Here is a 24,107-nt window from a genome sequence, read left to right on the forward strand (position 1 = left end):
TACGTCTAAGACTAACAAAAAAGTATTCTATAGCCATGTGCCAAGCCATTTTGATTTTATTTTGTTAATTGTGCATCCTTTTTGGACTTTCCATGAAACGTTGCAAACACAAAGCATGGCAAAAACATTTACAATTTAGACAGTTTCCTATTTCACAGTACCCCAACATGCCAGTACCCAGATGTGCAAGTACCCCAACGTGGCCCGGGTTGCGAAGGCCCTTTATAGCTGCTCGCAGCTCTAGTTAGGGCCCGAGCAGCGGCGGCACCGGTGGCGGTGCCGCTGCGAGGCCCTATTGTTTTTGAAGGAATTCTTCTTCTTCTTCTTCTTCTTCTTCTTCTTCTTCTTCTTCTTCTTCTTCTTCTTCTTCTTCTTCTTCTTCTTCTTCTTATTATTATTATTATTATTATTATTATTATTATTATTATTATTATTCTCCTCCGCAAACGATCGTATTTTTGAGACACTAAGTCGCCATACATGATAACAGAAAAATGGCTCCGTAGTGCCACCTACATAGGTTTAAATTAAAGCGGGATTTCACAAGATCATTTTGATTTCAGTATTCATTACTCACAGTTAGGAATATTTATGCTTTTGGGTCGCAGCTGTTGCCCACTGTGCTTCGCTGCCTGTCACGCTAAAAACGTCAGCACACAGCACTTCGAAGCCTCCAGTCGTCATTCACTCACCTTTCACAGCTTTTTTTTTTTTTTAATGTGGTTCTTCCTTGTTTGTAATATATGCCGTGCGTGTCCATGTGTTTTCAAAGGGGGCGATTAGTCTGCTGCTTTCAGTAGTTGTGTGAGTCTGCCATTGTGTCAAAGTGATGTGCAGTATAATGCCATAATTACCGCTTTGCGCTTTAAGGCTGCGGTGAAGTGATGACGGGGAGTTGGTGGGTTTTGTAAAACGTTTTCAAAGGCAACAAATCCCGCTTCTTTTAAAGGATTAAACGACTCATCTTTCCGAACCTAAATGCTTTCATTCATCTGCACAGCAGATTGTCTTGAGATCATTTGAAACGACTCGAGTTTTTTTTTCTTTTTTTTTTTTTAGCATTAGGAAGCAATCACACATACGTCGTACATCATGTCATTTTAAAGTGTTCTCAAATTCTCATATGAGCATCTTCACAGTCTACATTTCACTGTCATTTCTTACAGAAGGTTCCGATTTCCTTTTGATGTTTTACCGCTATTGAAGCTAGTTAGCGAAGCGCAGCAACGCAAATGCTACTCTCAGATAATGAATACATGCTTCTTTAGTTCGTGTGACTTATTTCTAACCAAAATACATGGTTTGACACCTATTGATACAGTCATCTTTGAAAGCACCTAAAAAACAATGTTGCTACCTTGGTAGCATTTAGCTACGATATTGTTAGCTATTCGAGTCGAAGTGAATGTGAGTGTGAATAGTGGTTTGTTTATATGTGCCCTGTGATTGACTGATGACCATTCACACTCACGCTTGACTTGTGGACAATTAAGAGTCTATTCTAGTATAGAGACATGTTTTTGGTGGGATGATAGGACATCAAGTTCACACAAAGATGAATCAGTCCAGTCCAAAACTACTACTACTACTTTAATCGAGCAAACTTCTCAAATATTCCATGTTAGTTTGACATTCTCCAGCCAAAGGTGCTTGGAATCATTATTTTTGCATCAATTTAAAAGTTAAGTCCATTAAGAACAGTGTAAAAACGGTTCTGTGTATGCGACCTGTCATCACTACATAAGTGCTGTTTTGGACGGTCGGGAGTGGAGGTCAACCTTTTCCAAAGCTTTTAGATCTCAGACCCATAAGCTGTATAATGCTACGAATCTAGTCTACCATCACGTTCCCAAGGGAAAATGAGCTAAAAGTGCTTCAAAACGTAAAACAGATTTATCGTTTTGAATGTTATGGGACGTGAATATGAGGCAATCGTACCAAATTTGATAGCAGACATTTACAGTCATGACAGACTATGTAACCTGATATGATTCTCATAGCTGCAGCTTGGACAGGTTTGCGTTTCCTGATGATGCCATTTATGTCTGTCTGAATCATTTTTTTCGGCCCGTTACCGGGGTCATTCCCACAATAGCGCACTATCTTTCAAGCTTTAGTGACTATGGGACTGAATTACCTCTTGGCTAGACTTACTTTTATGGGTTCAGATTTATGGAATGCCTTTTTTTTTTAACTGTTTATATTTCACATGGGCTGCTGACTGACATTTTTATTGCAAATGGGGGTACTTTTCGATTGAGACGTTACACTGCTGATGTTGAGAGAACATTCCATTTGTATCTCAGAAAGGATTTATGGGTTTTTCCTGTTTGTCCTCAAAAGTAATGTACTGAAAAACGATCCTTGGTTCCATTGACTGACTAACTGGAAGCTGCAAAAACAAAAAGGCAAACAGCATTAGCACTATGCATTATTAAGACAGAATGATCGTGTGTACATATACAGTAGCTTTCATCAGGGAATTTGATTTCACGTTTCCTTGTTCAACCTGTAATAGACGTCCTACCTGATTAGGGTTTAGTAGTGGTCTCGCCTCAGTCAAATTGTTCCTGAACCTGTTGAAACCAGCCCACCACTCAACAATGCAGACGGACCGACTGGTCTTGCAATGCTTCACGTAGTTCTCCCCAACACGAATCTTCATCAGGCATGTGTTTTTGTGGCCGAAGGCATGTGTCTTTCAGGTCGCCCATCTCGGTCTTTCCAGGGCGGAAGAATCTCTTGAAACATCCACTCGTACCTCAAGGATGAGCTGATTAGATGTCGGCCGGTCAAAGGTGACGCGTCAAGGTCAACGTGACCTCACATCAGGAACGCCGGATAGCATCTCTTTTGTGGTCCACGGGGAGAGATGAACCGGTGAACCGGGCAAAAGGCCGCCGGGATGTCACTAAAGCTGTCAGGAATTCCAACGCTAACGATGACAGATTCCAAATGGATGCAATGATTAAGTGGTTTATTGTAGTAGTTTGGATTTAGGTAGCGCCTTGCAAGTGACCCAGGACAGCTAAGAACACATTAAAATTGTTATGTGCTGAGGTTGGATCCCAAAAACGCAGACACAAATAAAATTTCGACTATTTATTCACATCGAGAATCGTGGAACAAACTTGACTAGATGAGAAACAACGAGAGTTGCACAGAGGAACAGAGGTAACAATCCGACAAAAACACACCCTTCTCAGACAGGCTTATATAGACAGCAAATCGATCTGATTGGTTGTGGCTAGACATGTGGGTAACAGGACTGACATGGAATAATCTGATTGGCTGTTGACCAGATAAAGAGATTAAAGATTCCTGACATCATCTAGCTTCTGACATCACATAGCTTAACACCAGTTGAAACTAGATGCTGGTTACATCAGTTCAAAACAGACACTTGACCTCACGGTCATGACCCAAACATAACCCTTGCATGACCCTCGTCATGACAAAAAAGTGCTTCTTTGTGCAGAAAAATTGAACAGTAACAGTTTGAACAGTCCGAATTATTACGTTAAAGAGGCTGAGCTGCATTGTGTTTGTATACAGGGTAGATGTGTGGCTAGGACCATTTGGGAGAGCACCACAAGTGCAAAATTAAGTTGTGAAGTGATGGAATTGGAAGTTATAGTGGAAGACAAACACCACAGAGACATATTTTAAAAGAAATCTTGTTTCGATAATATTGGGAAAGCCAGTAACTGCCCAGAAGCCATTTTTATTCATTTGTTTTGGGTTAATTCGCCCATCCTGGGCAACGTTGCATTTAAAATTGCTACCATGTGCTGAAATGACTCAGACACAACCAAATGCAGAGTTTTGTCATGGCATGACTCCTTCTTGTGATTGTTTCCCAGTCAGCCATTTTCGGTTATTTAGAATACCTGGGCGATGCTGGCACCGCCTTGCCTGCAGGTTTGCCCCTTCCTGTTAGATCCAAAATTAGCCAACAAAATCTGTCTCAAGTTTAAGAAATCCAATTGTCATCTACTCCTCCCAGAATGCAAAATGAAGTGTGATTCTGTTTGAATGCGCAATCAAACATTTAGCTAATCCAGTTTTTTTATGTTTATGTCCCATTTAGGACCACTAAGGAATGTAATGAGATCCATGCCATCAGTATGCCTCCTCATTGTAAAAATAATTCCCCACCCCCACGTCTTCTCAAATTGTCTTTACTTGGGATCAAGAAAAACATTTGTGGAACCTTCATGCTGAGCTAGCCTAGCACTTGACTAAGGATTTGGCGGAAAATCAAAGCCACATGTGCATCTTCTTCCAATATCTGATCATTGCCAGTTGTTAAGTGCTATTTCGTTGCCATTATGATGAATATCCAGTTCTTAAGTGCTTATTGCAAAGAAATGTTTCCTGTCTTGCATCAAATGTGGATCAGGTGGGGAATATTCTAAAGTGTGTGCTTTCATTTTTGCTCTGATACGCAGGATTCAATGTGAGCATGTAAATCTTGGTAGACTTGTGAAGCTTTCCAGCTTTGTAATATGCGAGTGCTTGAGAAGCTTTTATTTATTTTTAATCAGTAAAAAAGAACAAAAACGCTGATAACAGGATAGTCCTGAAGCATTGTGGATCGTCGGAATGGGTTTAACAGGCCCCAGCCGAGACATCTGTTTTTCGACTTAACTTAGCTTGAGTTACGACGTTTGGGGTTTCTAATTATAAGCGCACAAACAGGGGGTGAAAACCGGACAAGGTCAGGGTGAGAATTAATGTCACTCGCTCGTAACTGTTCTCATTTGGCGAGCACAATTGTTGTAAATCGCAGCGTCAATGGACCGTTCAGTCACTGACCTCTTGTCTGTTTTGGCCATTAAGATCTTTAATCTGCATATTGTTAGCGGGCAGTGCAGCGTGACTAGCAAGACAGCTGAAGGGAAACAGGCCACAAAGATGTAGTGTAAGTCAGCTCGGAGGCGGCGTTTTCTTTCGCAGTCTCGTTCTCCACCTGGTTGCCTTTCTAAGTCTTTACATCAAACATTTTACAACAGGATTTTGTTTTTTGGGGAAAAGGTTACACAAAATATGCTCTTCCATCTTACTTATGCACATGACGTGATGTAGCCCGCTCAGTTGCAGTGTTATTATAGTTTTGGTATTTTCATTTGAGTTAGTTTTAGCTTTATTATTATTATTTATTATTATTATTATTATATTTTATTTTATTTTTTAAAGGTAGTTTTAATTAGTTTTCAGGGCATTTCTGTTTGTTTTTATTAGTTTTAGTCATTTAAAAAAATGCTTAATTTTAGTTCAGTTTTTGATTTAAAAAAAAATCTGTTTTACTTGTGTGCAATATTTAATAAACACCACGGTACAACTAACGCATTTCTTACCTAGCGTTGCATTTCGGCTGAGTTAAATAAAAAAGCAGGCGAGCCGAGCCATTGTAGCCAAAAGTCAAAAGTGCTAAATTGTCGCATAGGAGTGACGTCATCTGAAGGTGCTTTTTTATTGGCTGCTGCTAGATGATGTCAGTTCTGTGCGACACACTTTCAACCATCCTTATTCCGGTCAATATCGAAATAAATATATCATCCCCATAGGCTCATGTATTAAATTAATTACCAAACGATAGACATTTTCACTACATATTAGTTAGTTCTGTAAACGTCAAATTTTATTTTGTAAACAAAAAATGTTATTTACATTTTAGCTTTACTTATTTTGTTAGTTTTCGTTAAGTAAAATAACCTTTGCTCCGCTGAGAGGCGAAACGTCTTCTAATACAACCAGAACAGTCCAGTTGTGATCAATTCTTGGGATGTAACGATAGCGGCAATATCGTGATATTAAAACTGCCACAATATATCGTTGTCGTCATGTCACAATATTAAAAGCAGAACATCTGTTAAAAAAAAGGTCAGGTTGATTTCCATTTGTGTAGTTCTAGCACCCTCTGGTGGTTACTTTGTTAGTGCCGTTTAATTTTCATAAGGCATGTTTTGGCCCTTCTATGTTTAAAATCCACACTAATGGTCAGATGAAGGGGCACGTAATATGCTTGTGAACCAAGTCAAGTGCACTAGCAAGTAAGTGCCTCAATATAAAGTGTTATTAGAGATTGTAGGTTGTTTATATGCATTGTTGTAATGTACATAAATACAATAATGTGTTTTTTTTCAGTATGATCTCATTGTTTATTTTGTTTTTTTTGTACATTGTTTTTTCAACACAGGTATCGCCAATCTCCCCACAATATCGTGATAATTATCATATCTTGACCTTCCTATCGTAATAATATCGTATTGTGATGATTGAACATTGTTACATCCCTAATCAATTCAGTGCCCTAAGAAAGAAATGACCTGGAAAAAGATGAAAGAGAATCGTCAGATGTAATGGCGTTCTAATTTTGTGTGCTTCGATGCGATATGTACGTGACTTTAAATTTCCGGTCAAATGTTTAGTGTCCCCAACTTGAAACCCTGTGGCACGCCGTCTTGTGGCATGAGATTCTAATAATAGACAACCACTTTGTGCTCTGAAGGCGTGGTTTGCCTTTCTACCTGCTGCTCTTTCCTGCCGAGCAGCCTAATCTGACATAATTGTGCGCTGGGCTCCCGCCCTGTCTCATTAGTCTCCGTCCGTGATGAAAGGCCGCTCCCGGTCATGCTGCAGGCGTCCGGGCCTTCAAGTATGCGCAGATCAGACGTGACAGCAGTTTGCAAAATATCATCAGCCAGGGCGACTGGAAACGTCCGTATGGTCGTCTGATGTCGTCATCTGTTGTCCTGATTAGCTCCTCAAGCCCAACACTTCACCTATACGTCGTTATCTGCCGTGTAATCCCGGCACGGGAAGGTCACCTCGGGGCAACGCTCATTCTTCGCTTCTGACATTTCGCGAGCCGTGAAAAGCAGATGCTAATCTGATGGAAATGTAATGAGACAGATCGTCACAACTTCTAAAACACCAGTTTCATTTTGAAGCGCTTTTTTTTTTTTTTTTAAGAGTTGTGATATAAACAGGAATCAAAGCATTTTAGCAGTTTAAGGCTGAGTTTATAATAAGACTGCAAAAGTGGAAGTCAACCTTAAACATTTATTGACAAAAATATGTTTCATGTGACCTGATTCTAAACATGACATTCTGATTAATATTATATTTGCGGAATAAGAGTGACGAAGCAAAATCCAGCCGTTTTTCTCCATCTCAGGGGGCCGCCATTTTGCCACTTGCTGTCGACTGAAGATGACATCACAGTTGTTCAGGGCTCATTCAACGACCAATCACAGCTTACCTGTTTTCTCAAGTTGAGCTGTGATTGGTCGTTGCCTGAGCCCTCAGCAACATTGATGTCATCTTTAGTCGACAGCAAATGGCAAAATGGCCGCCCCCTGAGATGGATAAAAGCGTGTGGATTTCGCTGCATATTATTGTCAAAAACGTTTTTTCGGGTTGACTTCCCCTTTTAACTCATTTACTCCCAATAACGTATAAATACGTTTTTTTTTAATGTTCTAAGTGTCCCAAAGACTTATTTATATGTTTTTTTTTGGGTTTTTTTAATGCTAGAGCATACAGAAGGCTTTGATGCAGCCTCTTAACTGCAAAGAACGGTTGCAGAAATGGTAGTTATTACACAAACGGCCAACAGGTGGCAGCAGAGTAAAGGAGATCAACCAGGGCCATCTAGAAAAAAAGCTCAATTACTTACAATTTTAAATAGATTTGTGAAAACTGATGAAACTTAGCTCTCTTCTAATGCTAATTGCTGCAAAACGGAAACAGATAGAAACATACTTTTTTTTCCTGATGAAAGAAGAGACTTTAATCTTTTTGATGGGTTCCATGCTTTTATAGCAATAGAACACAATATTCTGTGGGCCTTGCAAAATCAGTCAAAATCCAGTAAAACAGCCGGGAGCGAACGGGACTGCTTCTGTGAAAATGGCTGGGAGTGAATGAGTTAAAATGCCAATTTCTGCCCTGACCGTCTTGTATTTTGCTGCTGAAATGGCCTCGGGCCCATTTCCGTCCAAAATATCCGCCGCAGTATATCTCATGCATGCGACTGGCGCACGGGTGAAGACAGGTTGACAACAAATCATTTTTGGATTCCTTCTGGCTTCCATGTGTTTGCGCGTCTCAGGGTCAGAATCCCGTCGCAGCGGGTCCCAACAGGTAAAGTGCAGACGCAGCGCACGCAACAGGTCAGAGGGCAATTTCCCCCCCGAGGTCCTCAGGCATTTGTTCAACTCTGCATCATAAAATGTGATTTGCACAGGCGCTTGCTTCTTTAACTTTCACTGACCGTGAAAATGAGCGCGAGAAGTCAGGAATCTTTTGGGAATCTTTTTTTCTTTTTTTTTTAAAGGGCATACACTTTTTCTCACACACACAAGTGTCACATCACCTCCTCGATTCTTAGAGGTGATGTGACCTTGCCCGTGTGTGGAGGATTAAAGGTGTCCAGCTGTATCGGAATTAAAAAGGAAGGGGGGAAAAAAAATGACATGAGGTAACGACAGCTGCTTGTTAGGAACGGAAAATACGCTTTTTACATAAAAACATCTACATATGACGTTTGTACACTTGATTCTGGGGAAATAGTATGAAGAGTTAAGAACGACAATATGTTGTGTTGCCTTGAGATACAGGTGACACAATTTCCAAAATTGTATCAGGTTAAGTTGGGGCTAGAATTTAGTAAGGGGTCAGCAGATAACTTTCACCCTAGTGGAGACTGAGGGTAAAACAGCCCTTTGCAGCTTAAGTGGAGTCAAAATATTGCATCATCAAGAACTAAGTAGAGGCTACATACAAACCATGTAGCAAAATTTGTCATTAAATTGCTTAGCAGCTTCTCAGTGCTTCTCACTGTTGAACAAAACCGCTTATGTGTTGGGAACGAGACTTGCACAAATGCGACTGTTTGAATTCTTTGCTTATCCGAGTGACCTGATAGCTGAGTGCTTAGTTGGCAAACCTCGTGGAGCTCCAGCACAAAGTTCCAAATTTCCTACTCTACTTAACGGTAAGTCTCAACAACAACAACAACATACAAAAAAAAAAAAAAACGACTCACCATCTCCTCACGGGTGCCCTTAAATTGTCCGTATACAAAAACTCTTTATATAAAGTGATATTAGGAATATTTTGTTTTAAATGATGAATCTGGTTAGCAACATTTAGCAACAGCTCATCCCGCAATTACAAAGTGTCAGGAATGAAATTGCACCAATGAGGCACTTAAAACTGCATCAATGGGATTGCGATTTACAATTCCGCATGATAAATAGTTTGCTGTCATTAAGAACAGTGAGTGGAAAGAGCCAGCAAGTGTTGACGTTGTCATTACCGCTAAATACACAACATGATCTCATTGGAATTTATGAGGAAATTGTACAAAAAGTGCAACATTACATTTAACTTGGAAGGTATGCTGTCTTGGATATGCGATAGATTTCCATCATTTTAACACGGTTGAATTAAAACTAGAGATGTCAGGTAATTACAATTTTTAATTGTAATTAATCGCATGATTCCAATAGTTAACTCACGATTATTCGCAAATTTTGTATTTGTTCTTCCGAAGTTTTTATACTCTTGTTAAAATAAAAGTGGAAAAAAATGTTAAACTACCAGTCATAGAAATATGGCTACATCTTTTAGTCATTAATACAGTAATTTCATAATAATTCATAAAATTGAGTTAAAATGTTAAAATGTACTGTACTGTTAAAAACTAGTGTGATATTGATTTGTGTTGTCATTTTTATGCCACGAGATGGCATAATTGCATTTGTACGACATTGGTGACAGCTCAGTGCATTTTTCTTTTCAAATTAAAGATCTCACTTGTGAAATTCTGCGCATTTTTAAAATTGTAAAATGCAACTTGACTCCATTCTCCACAGATATTATTACATTTATTACTGCAAAATCTTGACGTGGACGTGTCTGCCTTGTTGCAACTGGAATTTCCCCAGTACAGGTTTTCCAAGTAAGGGGCAGTAATTAATCGCGCGTTAAAAAAATAAAAGGCGTTAAAGAAAATTAACACATTAATTTTGATACCCCTAATTAAAACATTTTATTTATTTACATATAAAGTAGAGATACATTTTTGCTTTAAAACTGCTTTTACCAACAAATCTGAGCTCTGAATTTGTCCCCAGCCCCACAGATTTCCCTAATAAATAACCCCCTACACATAATTGCAATATACACAATAAACTAGTTTAATATCCAAAAGTGAATAATATCAGTACTACTAGATCACAATATAGACATAATCCCAAACATGTGAATATTTTCAGTAATTGTGTGCTTAGATTTTTTTCTTATATTTTAGTAAGAAATGATAATTGTGAGATAGATGACTAATTGATTTTAATTATTCCCCTGACAGTGACAATACATAATAATATCTATTCTAAAAAGCTACTAAAAATTTCTGAAGAACAGCCTCCGCTCTGCATGTTTGTTAATGTAGCAGCAGGGGGCAATGTTTAATTAAAGTAAGGGGACAAAATCATGAGTCGATTCCAGACCAGATCAAACCTCTTATGAGGCTGCTTCTGCTTTATGTCATTAACATCTTTCTTATCCAGACAGGAGTTGACATCCATGTGCTCTTTTTGTGAAGTCTATTCAATGATGTATTTATTTAACCACTTCAGCACTCGAGGCGAAGCTGCTAGGAATGTCAGGAATCGCGTCGGTTGAATTTGAACAATTTGTGGGGTCGCTTGCTCAGCAGGTCAGACGTGAAGATGTGCTTCCTGAGAATCCGATTTCCAGCTGCACTTCACACACTGACAATTTAAGCTATCTAACCAAGACTTAAACACTTATATCAAGCCCTATAGTCTTATTGCTCTTGTTATGAGAATTATTTACTATACAAGAGCAGAATTTCTAAGATTATTAATGTTGTTTTAAGATTATTTGTCTCATTTCTCACTTAGTTTGTAAATCTTAAGATGTTGTGGGTTCGATCCCAGGCTGAGTCAAACCAAATGAATTTAAAAATGGTGTTTAAGGCTTATTTTAAGATTGAATTGCTTGTTTTGTTACTTGGAATAAGTGTTTTAAGCTCATTTTAAGATTAATATAGCGCTACACATTTTTCTTATTTCAAGAAATCTAAGTAAGTAAAATTATCTTAATGCAATGGCAGATAATTTCACTTTTTTCTAGTAAATTTACACTAAGAACAAGTGTATTTTTTCTCATATTAAGCAGACGGTTTGCTTCTTAACGAGGGCAGATTATGAAAAAGTGACCTTTTAATGGCTTGTATACAAATATATTTGGGTCTCTGGGGTGCCTGCCCACTCATTAAGTGTAAAATTACACAACCGAGTACATTTGTGGTCAACTGCTTTTGCCGCAAAATGTGTCTGGAAATAAGACGTTTGGGCATCTTGCTAAATCTGTGATCACGCCAAAATGAAATACAACACTGGCAACAGACCCTTAAGAGGAAACAGGTTGGAGCTATCCATGCCCCCCCCACTCCACCTTCCCATACAACAATACAATCCTCCTAATCCCGCATGAATGCAGCAATTTTCCGGCCGGCGGCTCCCGAGATGATATCTCCTCCGGAGGTTTCAGCGAACTCTTTCTTAGCCACTCGTGGTCAATCGGGACATTAGCGTGATCCTCCCGAGAACAGCGGCGTTGCTCCTTATCGCAGGAAGTCGCACAATGCAGCGCTGGAATGTAAACCCTCTCAGCTTGCAGGAGGGGAAAGTTCCCGTGCAATCACATCTTTTTGCCCAGCGTATTTATTTTTCATTCTTTTCCAGAACACAGCGTACGATATGGGGAAATGCACGTTTGTAGCCGTTTCTCAGGCGTGTGTTTGCTTTGTTTCTTCATTACGACGAAGACACAGCAGCAGTAAGCGCTTACTCCTAATGATGTTTGAGACCAATGCTCACTGGTTTGCGAGAAGAAGTGAAGCCTTGCTAGACTCCTGAGTAGCACAAATCTGAAATGTAATTGACATATTGTAATTGTTTATAGATGCATCAAGAGGGCAGCAAAGCATTAATCTTGTCAAAGTGAAACTCCTCAACTCACTTCAACATACTTCCTTGTCACCAAGGTACCACAACACGGTGCCAAAATAATATTGTGGATAGGGGCCACGGTTCACGATTAATTAAATTAGATTAAATCCAAAGTCCATATTTTCTTGGCAGGAGTCCACTGTAGTTAAAATCAGCGACTAGGTGAGTTTTTCAACAACTAATAGATAAGTTCCTCTTAACATCTATGAATTTACTGTCGAACCTCTAACATGCACGGTTTCACTGTATCGTGCAATCTGAAGTGGTTTAGTTTGAAACTAAAGGATCTGGGTGGAAACAAATGCCCCAAAAGTCAAACAAAACTTTGAGCAGTCAACATGCCTGATGTCAACAAATCTCTGAAGATTTCAGTTCTGTGAGCATCCAAAACAAAGATGGGCAAACTGTTATGACTGTTGGTGCGAGGATGTGGTGGATGGACCCAATGGCGGAGAAACAAGGCGGGGAGACGGATAGGAAGGGAAATGTGAGGAACTTTATTTGCAGTAACTAAGTCAATGACTGGACTCAATGTGTGTAGTGGCAACACAAAAATAAAGAAGAAAAGCAAAAGATAAGAAAAGAAAAGAAAAAAGTTCTAGATGATGATAGGATGCAACTGCTTGTCTCAATTACAAACTGTACCTTTAAATCAAGCTTTTATATAGAACTGTGATATATTTAGCTGGAAATAATTATACTTTTTTTTTTTTTTTTTTAAACTTCCAGATGTTGTTAACTGAAGGAATAACTCCACTAGCCAGCTGGCGGCTAATTTGGTCCCCTTTTTTGTTTTTGGCTTTGAGAAAATGTTCATGCTAATTGTTAGCGAGTGTAAGCTGCCTCCTGATTGACTCCATGCGCACCAGGATTCCGTCCAAGATCCCCTTTTGATAACCCCGCCGAGTGTCATCAAGTCTACCCATTCAAAAGACTTTTTTTTTTTTTTTTTTAATAAAGGTTCCTGTCTTTAGTTGTAATTTGCCATGTGCATCGGTGGCGCATGCTTCAGCGTCGGAGGCTGAATCGAGACTGTTATTATGGGCTGTCTGGAAGGCAAAGATATGATCTGTTGGACTTGATGACAAGTCTGGCATGATATTTTAGCTGGTGGAGAGCAAAATGACTGAAAATACTCGTGATTTTTGGAAGGGCGCTTTTGCAATGAACTTCACAGACGTGACAGAAACAACATTTACAAGCGTCTTATTTCCTTTCATTGGTAATTTTGTGTTAATATTGGAATCGTTGCTCATGATTTCCAGTAGCGGTTATAATCATCGCTTGACATTGGCGCAACCCTAAAAAAAAAACTCACTGTGGCTTATCTGCTTGCAATTTTTAGCGAGCAGGATATTATTAACCCCATCATTTCATTCATCCTCTCAGATGTGAACGAATGTGAGGAGACCAACGGCGGATGTGAATCACTGTGTTGCAACACCATTGGAAGTTTCTATTGCCGCTGTCCTGCTGGACTCAAACTGAACCAAGATGGCAAAACCTGCCAAGGTGAGTGTACAGTAAGCACTACTGGAAAGTAGTACATCCAATTTGCTCCAGCTTTGACCTGAGTTTTGTCTTTTATGCTGAGTCATCAAACTTTGCTGCCCATGATAGATATGCCTACCAAATTTCATGTCATGTAAAATTTGTTATCCTAATAATTTAAAAGGCTGAAACCAAATCAATTTAGTGTGGTTGACAGACTTACAAAAATAAATGAAAACAGCTTAACTTTAAACTCAAAACGTAAAACCAACTGATCTGCCATTTTAGTTTGAAGCCTCCATTTTAGGGTCGATTTGGCCATTTTCAGGGGTCCTTCGAAACTTGTCCTTGAGATTATATAGCTCATTGAATGGTTTAGCTCCTTCAAATGAGCCATGTCTGGCATACATTCCAGATTTAATTTTCCTTTTTCATTTTATGAGAACGAAAATGGCCTTGAGGGTAAAAGGTTCATAATCTCTTTACTTCTACCAAAGATGAAAAAAACAATCCCGATGATGTCTTTTTGGGATGGTTTATCGGCAAAATCACCACCAGAGAGTCTGAATGTATCAATACGCTGTGTTCTTCCTCCAAATTTCTGCTCACGACAAAACCCAAAACGTTTCCCCGACATGTCTTCCCTTTCATTCTCTGCCACAGTTTGATGTTAGCGACGAAAGCATGCCAGCGCGTGGTTGGTTTGATCAGACCAAATTATCAGTAATAGTCGGCTGGAGGACGATTGAGAGATCTTATCCAAGCCATGGTAATTAAAATTAAGGGTGGATGGGAACATTGTTGTCACAGATGGAAATCGGAGCCATCGGAAGAAAACAACTATAAGGCTAGTTTGCTTTCAGGACACTAGAGAGATAAGAGAGAAGTTTCTAAATACATTGTACATGTTTGAAGACAAATCCTTAAACAAATGAGAAAAGACTGGAAACTGTAGTACTGAGTTTTTGGGTGTGGCTAAAACGGCGCTCAGTGATTATTGCTAGGCTGAAGCCTGTTAGCTTGCAAGCTAGCTGGTGGCTAGCGCCTCTCATCATGGCATAGTGGGGTATATTTCAGCCACTGGAGGCTTTAGGTTGATATGTTTTCGTTGGCTCGAACATGTACACTATATTCCAGATGAAGTAACATCCATTTTTCAGTGGGATGAAGTTTCACGCATTCAACGAACACGTCAACATCAATTGAGAGCGGAGACGAGGGTTTGATATTTCACGATTTTCAAGCCTTATTTTATGTACGTGGCACTTTTTTTTAATCATCCATTGGCATGGTGGTCAACAACACTATTCTCTGTGGTGTTTCAAATTTAGAAGGCATATTTATATTCACTTTATTGGAACTTCAAATTGCAAATGTTAGCAACACATGTAGGGATTATTAACCTGCCAACCAACAAATCAACTTTTCTTCGGGGAAACTTCAGCGAAGGTTGTGCCACCTGGTCAGTTTTTTATCATGTTTGCATGGATTCCATCATGCTGCCATGAGTTTAACATTTCAGTCGTCACGCCGAATAATCTTTACGGCTCGCACCGACGTGAGCACGCGCGTGTTTGTGCGACTGATGCTATGCCAGCGTTCCCGCAGCTGAACTAACAGCTAGCTGCGGCTGTGTGTTAGTGTAAAGACCACTGTAGATTTCAAAATCCACCTTTCGCTTAACCACACCCCCAAAAATGCAGACTGGCCAATCACAGTGCAGCACAGAAGTGTGAAGCTATCCTGTCAGGCGATGCGGTGGTTCACATTGGCTCTGTGATCTGTTTGCTAGAAGTGCTCTTTTGGCCCGGCTAATATGTCTGCGTATTGACCTTACGAGACGCAGGCGGTCTCATTCCTCTCTCAGATGTTTGGATTGGAACTATGGAATAGGATTTCTGGCGAATTTTAAAGCCCACATTCTTTTCCTTATACATGTCAGCATCAAAGAGAGAAATGTATTGGCTCGTCATATGTTCTCTTCTCAACACCTGGTTGCTGGTTTCCCTCCTAAAAACACGCATACCGAAAGTATAAAATATCTCGTTCAAGTCACGCTCTCACTCTTTTCCAAGCTTTGGTGTCACAAATTTCTGTTACCCTTGGTTACCCTTCTTTTCCAGTTTTTTTTTCTTTCGAGGTGAAAATTGCTGTCACACTTTTTTTTTTTTTTTTTTTTTTTTTTTGTGTGCATACCGCTATCACGCTTTATCACATTCTCAGTCCATGCTTCCAAGGGTATTTGCATAGGACGCTGTTGTTTCACTTTGTTATTCTTTCACCCTGCCTGTGCTTCGTTCTCGCTATAGGTCACATTTTGCTCAGTTTGTGCTGTCTCCAGTTGTTTGAGGGCTACACGGAAGCCTGAAAAGAGCAACCGATTGAGAGACGTAGACAACAGCATAGCAGGACAGTAGCAATTAGGGATGCCACGATAAGGGCAATATTGTGATATCGTGATATTAAAACTGCCACAATATTGTTGTTGTTATGTTCACAATATTTAGAAGGAACACATCTGTTAAAAAAGTCAGGTTGATTTACATTTGTGCAGTTCTAGCACCCTCTAGTGGCTAGTTTATTAGCACATTCACTGCCAGCCCAGCAAAAATGCAATATTTGACGTCTTTTTCCGTCCATGGCAGTCAATGAGTTAAGATGAGATGTAACCAAAATTGATGGATTTTTAAGCAAAATTTGCCTTAAAAAAGAAAAAAGGAAAAAAGGATGCTGCAATATAATCACAAAATATATTGGCACATTGTGTTTAACACATTCACTGCCAGCCCAGCAAAAATGCATTATTTGACGTCATTTTCCGTCAATGGCAGTCAATGAGTTAGTGCAATTAAATTTTCATTATGGATGTTTTGGCCTTCTATGTTTAAAATCTATTCTAATTGTCAGATGAAGGGGATCCTAATTTGCTTGTGAAGCGATCAATATGTCCTTGCATTACCAAGTAAGTGCCACAATATTGTTATTAGAGATTGTAGGTGGTTTATATGCATTGCTCTTATGTACAAAGCACAATATTAAAGTGAAAATTCAATATGCATCTCAATTTTTGCTGGAGTTACAGTACAACAGTAAGTTAAGTGTCAGGAGTTGAAGTTGCTTGGTGCAAGAGCCGATCGTGAGGGGGGCGGGTCTCTTGCGTGACGGACACACTGGAGCTTTGGGAGGGCGAGAGTGTGAGAGGAAGATGGAAGGACACAAAACTCCAGAGGCAGTCTAGACTCAATGAGAGATAACCCCACCGGCATTCCGCACGCTCCATTTTTCATAATGATTTCCCCATTCTTCCAACTGGTGTTTTCACTTCGTTTGGAAATTTGATTAATTGTATATTTATACTCCCCGAGGGATAAAACCCCAACATGGTTTTGGCATCAGGATGGTGGATTTTCCTCCTGATGCTCCTGGAAACGTTTTTTGCATCTGCGGCAAACTACCCCTACGGTTTCTATAGGCGGCTTTGCTATAGGCCGCATTGTTTCTATGGTTACCACGGCTACAACCTGCCTCACAGGGCTGCAGGTAAGTGAGGACTTCCTGGCCAAATTCCAGATTGGGCAATCGGAGCAGTCTGGGAATCTTCAGAGATTTTGACATACCATGAATATGCATTGAAAACATGCGATCGTCACTGAATATCTTCTAAAATGACAGCATCGCTCAGGAAAAAAAGTATGTTTTAAATAACGATAAGCATCTTTTTGATCATGGAAATACATCAAATGCTATTCAGTCGTATTTTTCATTTCTTCTACACATAATAAACACAACATTGACAAGTGTGTTGTGTGTGCGGGCAGAGTGCCGTCAACCCTTGTGGTTAGCGGGACTTGTTTTTCCCCGAACCAAAGCGCAGCGTGCAGCACGCACGGAAAAGGAAAAAAAAAAAAGTGCTGGAGCGACTACTGCCAGCTGCCGCACATGGAGCGAGGCTGACGTTTGGCCGCAGAAGACACAGAAACACGAGTTTTAAAGACCCCTTTATGCGCAACAAACTGTATCGTACGCGGGACATGACGAGAAGGAGACGGGTCAAATCAAAGATCACGTCTGTGGTCCAACGCTATTACTGGAAACAAGCGAGACGATCTTATTCCCCTTTTGCTCGTTTAGCCGTGACTGGCGATGTTTTTAGTGTCAGTAAAATCCGTGTGTTGAGTTTGCATGATTGAAAACACAGCTTGAGTTGTTAGCACAGAAGGAAGAACAGTCATTTAACCTGATGTGCATGTAATAGATTAGTGTTATTTTAGCATATATATATATATATATATATATATATATATATATATATATATATATATATATATATATTATTATTATTTTCACAACTTTGCACAAAGTGAACATTAACGAGTAGTTATTGTTTGTTGTTAATGGTATTATCTTGTAAATTAATCTCACTTAAATGTTGCTTTTTACCTTCTAACCTCTGCATTGCGAGGCTGTATGTATTTGTGATGTCGACTGGGCTATGCCGTTCAAACGTATTGTTAAAATGTGGAGCAAATGCTAAAAACTGGGGGTGAACAGGCAATTAAAATGTTTAATTGTAATTAATCGCATGACTCCAATAGTTAACTCATGATTAATTGCAAATTTTACATCTCTTTTAAATGTACAATAAAGTATTTTCATACTCTTGTTAACATGAAAGTGGAAAAAACTAATAGAAATATGGCTGCATCTTTTAGTCATTGATACAGTAATTTCATAATAATTCATAAAATTTCGTTAAAATTTAAAAGATGTACTGTACTGTAAAAATTGAGTGTGATATTGATTTGTGTTGAGGTAATTTTTCTGCCACTAGATGGCATAATTGCATTTGTAAGACGTTGATGACGGCTCAGTGCATTTTCTTTTCATATTAAGAGCTATCTAATCTTTATCATGAAGTACCTTGTGAAATTCTGCACATTTTTAAAATTGTAAAAGACTGATACTAGTCTCCGCAAATATATGTATTATTATTCCATTTATTACAGCTAAATTTTGACGTGGACGTGTATGCTGCCCTAGTACAGGCTTTCCAAGTCAGGGGCGGTCATTAATCACGAGCTTAAAAAAAAAAAAAATAGTGGCATTAAAGGATCTTTAAATTAACTCAAAATGAACGTACTAATAGCATTTTTTTCCATAATACTTCAGGGTATTTATTTTCCTTTAATGCCACGGGGTAATGCCACAATGTGTGAGTTCCATTTTTAGCATTTAGTCTTTTTTACCAATACGTTCAAATGACTTTACTAATACGTTCGAATGACTTTACCAAGACAATTGAATGACTTTACACAGACTTCAGACAAGTAAATACCGTCCACAAAAAAAACAAAAATAAACTGTAAAGTAGCTGGCTTGTGTTTGGTGAGAAACGTCATTGCGCCGGTGTACCTAATGTTGTGGCCGCAGCGTGTCCTCCTGTGCACTGTGTGAACATGAGGACAGACACATGTGCTCGATGAGGTCCAGATGCTCTTGTCCACTCGCCACATTGTCCCACACAGTGTGACAAAAACACTTTTCAAGCCAGTTTTTTCCACCACTTTACAACAGCACTAGACAGTAATCGACACCAGATTACTAATAAAAATGAATATAATTATGTGTAAGGTCATAATGCTTTCCACTACTGAATTCTCGACATAGTTTGTGGTTGCAGATAGCACCTGGAGTGTGTAGTGGTTTATGATGATGTGTTACCTGCGTTTGCAGACAGCCACAAGCTGCTCACTGGCAACGTCTCCCGTCACATTGTTTAGTTCAATTTCCACTGATTTTAGTTACGTTGGAGAGTTGGAGGTCAATCTGACATGACTAGCAATTGATCCGTCTTTGACCTTTAATTCAAGACATGTTTAGGAAACTAATTGCGGTCATGTTTGGCTCAACGCTACTTCCATCACATGACAAACACTTCTTTTTATTTTGCTTCCAATATCCTGGTGTGGTTAAGCGGAATGTGTATGCTTCCATGTGTTGGCTTCACCCGCACGGGGAAAGAATGTAACTGTACAATAGTTGCTACCACATGGCGGGATTTGTTGTGCTTGATTTGCTTTTTTACTTGGCCTGCTCATCCTTCATCTCCTCGACGAGCTCCCAAATCTCGTCGGAAGCCGTCCGTCCATCCCAGCGGCTCAACTGGAAATTAGAATGCCGGGTTTTAGTCACACTGCGCTGATTTCTGATATCCCGGCCGAAACTCACCGTCATCCTCCTTCACCGCAGATATTGATGAATGCCAGGTCCACAATGGCGGCTGCCAGCACAGATGCGTTAACACCAGAGGCTCCTACTACTGCGAGTGCCAGATGGGATCCCGCCTGCATGTGGATGGACGCACCTGCCTTCGTAAGTGCATGACGCTCTTGAATGTACCGGCATGGCATCACAACTTTGGTTTCTTCTCATGCCATCCATTTGGTACAGAATAATTATTTTATTTTTTTTTGTAGTAGAGATACAGTGCCGAGCAAAAGTATTCATCGCCCTTGAGTTTTTCAATATTTTGGCACTATTTTATTGAAATTTTATTATGTGAATCATGAAGTGAAATAAAATGGATATCTTATTTCAAACTTGTTTTACAACTAAAAGAAACTAAAAAGTAGGATATGAAAAAGTATTCACCCCCTTGAATTAATACTTTGTTGAACCCTCTTTTGCTGCAATTACAACTTCAAGTCTAAAGGGGGATGAATACTTTTGCAAGGTCCTGTAATTCAACTCAGGCTTTTTGAAAGATGGGTAGCCATGCCACAAAGAGGCAAAAAAAAATTATACCGCTGTATTGAATGATTTTCACAAAATGGGAATGATAAAATATTAAAATTAGAGTATAACAATAATAAATACATATTTGTCACCATATGCCAAATAGGCAAATACAATAAACGCCTCTCCATTGCAGGTACGCACTATTTAACAAACTTTTTTTGGTTCATTAAATAACTCTATTTTGGTGTAATTCACATCTATATTGGGTGTAATTCCACTATTGACCACTAGAGGGCAACACTCTGATTTGGTTTGAGAGTGTAAATTTGAAAGAAGAAAAACAAAACAGGAAGTATTTCAGCACAGCCTAGTTTTTGCTGATCATTTGTCGAATTCTCTTCAATCCTGCTTTTTAAGCCTACAGAAAGCGACAGCTGTAGGTTTATTTTATAATGTACATCATTATTGTTTATGAGATGATAAGTTAAATTGGTTTGTTTGGAAAAACCGGATTTGGTCCTGAATACATTGAGAAATACCATGGAATATAAACCGTCAGCAGACTTCGTGGAGCCCAGAGGTCAAAGCAAACATGGTGCATCAGCATTTAAACTGCCAACAGAAGTTAAGATGTGTAAATGCTTTTAAATCCAAATTCAAAACTATGAGTTACCATAAAACTGCCTTGCCGGGAAGAAGGTTTCACCTGGACTGGTTGCAAGCCACTCGTTGAACACATTTTGCGTCGATGAACAACCATTCACACTCATAGTCACACCTATGGACAATTAGTCTTCAATTAGCACAACATGGAGGCCGAGGTACATAAAGAAAAGCATGCAAGCTCCACAAAGGAAGGCCTGAGCTGAGTTTCAAGCCATTGCAAACATACTAACCACTACTCCACCACAAACTTAAATTGATGCATTGAATTGCATCAAATCTGCAAATGCGAACAGATTGCGGAGCCGAAACTGCATTACTTGGCAGCTGATCTTGAAATGAATTCAAGTAGACGTTGGCCGTGAAATCACACAGCGCGAAAGCGTCCAAATCAGTTTAGCATCCAAGCGGCGGGAAGCGCTCCTGCTCGCCGATGACAGCTGGACGCAATCCATCCGCCGATGTTTGTTCCAAAATTGGCTTGAAGAGCACCTGTGATTAAGGATCGAACCCAGCCTCTTTCTTGTATGAAACCATTCAGAGCATATGCTTTGTTTCCCGATGCAGACATGCTTCAACAATCAGCAGCGGTCTCGGCCAGCATTTGTAGATCTTCACCGTCGCCGCCGCTATCCCCGCGAGTCTGATTGCGCCGATAATCAGCGTGTGGCGCGACTCCCAGGTGAAGCCCTTCCGTGAGATTTCGCAGACTGACGCGGTAAAGCTGTGCAGATGCCCTTCAGGAAAAAATGCAAAGTATGCTCACAAATAAATGGAGAACTTCTTGCCGTTTTTTTTATTTTTTTTTTTTCCTCACAGCACGATCACACGCAGGGCTGGTTAAAGGGCAAAAGCATTCCAGCGGCTGCAAAACTACAGATGTGCTTGAATGAATTCGATCTCAGCTTTGCTTATCCTTTCCAGTTCGGTGCCACACGCGCAAAATGTTTAAACCGGAAATCTCTGTGAGGTTTGCCGTGCGCCTTTGACAGATGGATCCTGACTGAAGCACGAAGTCTGCCGTCTTGTTTTCGCTCAAAGTGATTGAGTCCAGCCTGGCGAGATGATTGAGCTGCTCATGTACTCATCAGAGTACGATTTGGACGTCGAGCCGTGATTGTTGCCTCATTTGCGCTGATGGCACGTAAGCAGCATCAAAGGGATGTCAAGCCAGCTATCGCTGCGATAATTGTGATGTCAACTTTCAATACAATCAAATTCATAAAGGCATAAGTCAGCGAACATCACTCTGATAACTGGGAAGTCAACCAAAAAATGCCCTTTACATTAAAATATGTTCTATGCATCCACACTGGCCTAAAACATGGCATTCTGATTAATATTGCATTTGTGGAATGTGAGTTAAGCAGAAAAATCCACCTGTTGTTATCTCACGGGACGGCCATTTTGCCCATTTGTTGACTGAAAAACACAAAAAAGTGTAGAGTGCTCACTCACTACGCATTTAACTTATTTTGGGGATTCACTCTATTGCAGATTTTTCTTTTGGTCCATTAATCTTGGTCATTTGTCTGTAATAAAAACAGCTACATTTTAAAACAAAATATAGAATATTTGGCAAATTAAGAAATGTGTACCATGACAAGTTAATTTTTTTTTTTTTTTTTTTTTTTACATCTTTCTTCTTTTAAATCTTCTCAGCAAGTCAGTGTCCCATCACTGGTGAGCTACTTTTAGAGCAGACCACAGTTGTTGTGAGGCATATGCGTCTCATTCATCTCCCACCTTCCACCTGCACTAGCAGAAGAAGTAAAAAACAAGTTAATTGAAGGCAATTAACTTCAACGAGGCTGTTGGTTACGCAACTCCAACAAATGCTCATTAACTCATTTGCTCCCAAACACGTATATATATGTTGTATTTTAAATATTAGCAGTGCCCCAAAGACATATTTATGCGTTTTTTTTGTTTTTTTGTTTTTGTTTTTATGCTAGAGTATATAGAAAACTTTGATGCAGCCTCTGAACCGAAGAGAACAGTTGAAGCAATGGTAGTTATTACAAAAACGGCCAGCAGCTGGCAGCCGAGTATAAGAGATCAACCAGGCCATGTTGCAACAAGCTGTTTTCCCCACAGTTTTAAACAGATTTGTGAATAATGCTGAAACTTAGTTATATTCTAATGGTAATTGCTACAAAATGGAAACAGATACAAATATCATTTTTTTTCCTGATGAAAGAAGAGATTCTAATCTTTCTTTTGGTAGGTTCCATGTTTTTATAGCAATAGAGCACACTATTTTGTGGGCCTTGCAAAATCAGTCACAATCCAGTGAAACCGCCGGTAGCAAAGCTTTGTTGAACAGAAGTTGTTGTTCTGTTTAGTTGTTAGTGGCTTAGGTTTCAAGCTGCTGCAGGATTTTTGTTTTCATCTGAACTCATCCAGTACGCTAATTGTAGAAACTGTTTTTTTTTGTTTTTGCCTTGTAGCCGTGCACTCTTGCGCCCTCAGCAACGGTGGCTGTGAGCACTACTGCATCCAGCAGTCTGCCGCTCACTTCCAGTGCCGCTGCAAGCCCGACTACGAGCTGACAGAGGATGGCAAGCATTGCAAATGTAAGTGTCCAAACCCGGAAAGAAGAATTCATCAGGACTACACTCACGGCCTATGAGAAGAAAATGTAAAAGTAAATATACATGGTAGGGATGTAACGATAATGGCGATATTGTGATATTCAAACTGCCACAATATCGTTGTCGTCATGTTCACGATATTTAAAAGCTACGCATATGTTACAAAAGTCAGGTTCGTGCAGTTCTAGCACCCTCTGTTGGCTAGTTTTATTTAGTGCAGTTTAATTTTCAATAGAGATGTTTTGGCCCTTCTATGTTTAAAATCACTAATTGTGTGATGAAGGGGAACGTAATATACCTGTGAAGAAAGTCAATAGGTGGAGGAAAATGTGGGCTTGTATTAGGTGAGTAAGTGCCTCAATATTAAGTGTTATTAGATATTGGAGGTAATTTATATGTTTTGCTGTTATGTACAAAATCACAATATTGTGCTTTTTTCAGTATAAGCTCATTTTTTTTGTGACCTTTTTTAAATATCGCCAACCTCCCCACAATATCGTGATAATTATCATATTGTGAGCTTCATTTCGTGATAATATCGTATCGTAATATTTGGATATCGTTACAT

General features: G+C 39.5%; 1 protein-coding gene across 1 annotated transcript in view; it reads left to right on the plus strand.

Annotated features, from left to right (window-relative positions):
• Nucleotides 1-24,107, plus strand: part of megf6b (multiple EGF-like-domains 6b) — a 70,815-nt gene that overhangs the window by 14,926 nt on the left and 31,782 nt on the right. The window contains exons 5-7 of the mRNA XM_077528747.1: nt 13,443-13,565; nt 19,794-19,916; nt 23,396-23,521. Coding sequence (XP_077384873.1) covers nt 13,443-13,565; nt 19,794-19,916; nt 23,396-23,521 — 372 coding nt within the window. The remainder of the gene's footprint in view (nt 1-13,442; nt 13,566-19,793; nt 19,917-23,395; nt 23,522-24,107) is intronic.

The sequence above is a fragment of the Festucalex cinctus genome, chromosome 8 (assembly GCF_051991245.1).
Source record: "Festucalex cinctus isolate MCC-2025b chromosome 8, RoL_Fcin_1.0, whole genome shotgun sequence".
In the NCBI taxonomy this organism is placed as follows: domain Eukaryota; kingdom Metazoa; phylum Chordata; class Actinopteri; order Syngnathiformes; family Syngnathidae; genus Festucalex; species Festucalex cinctus.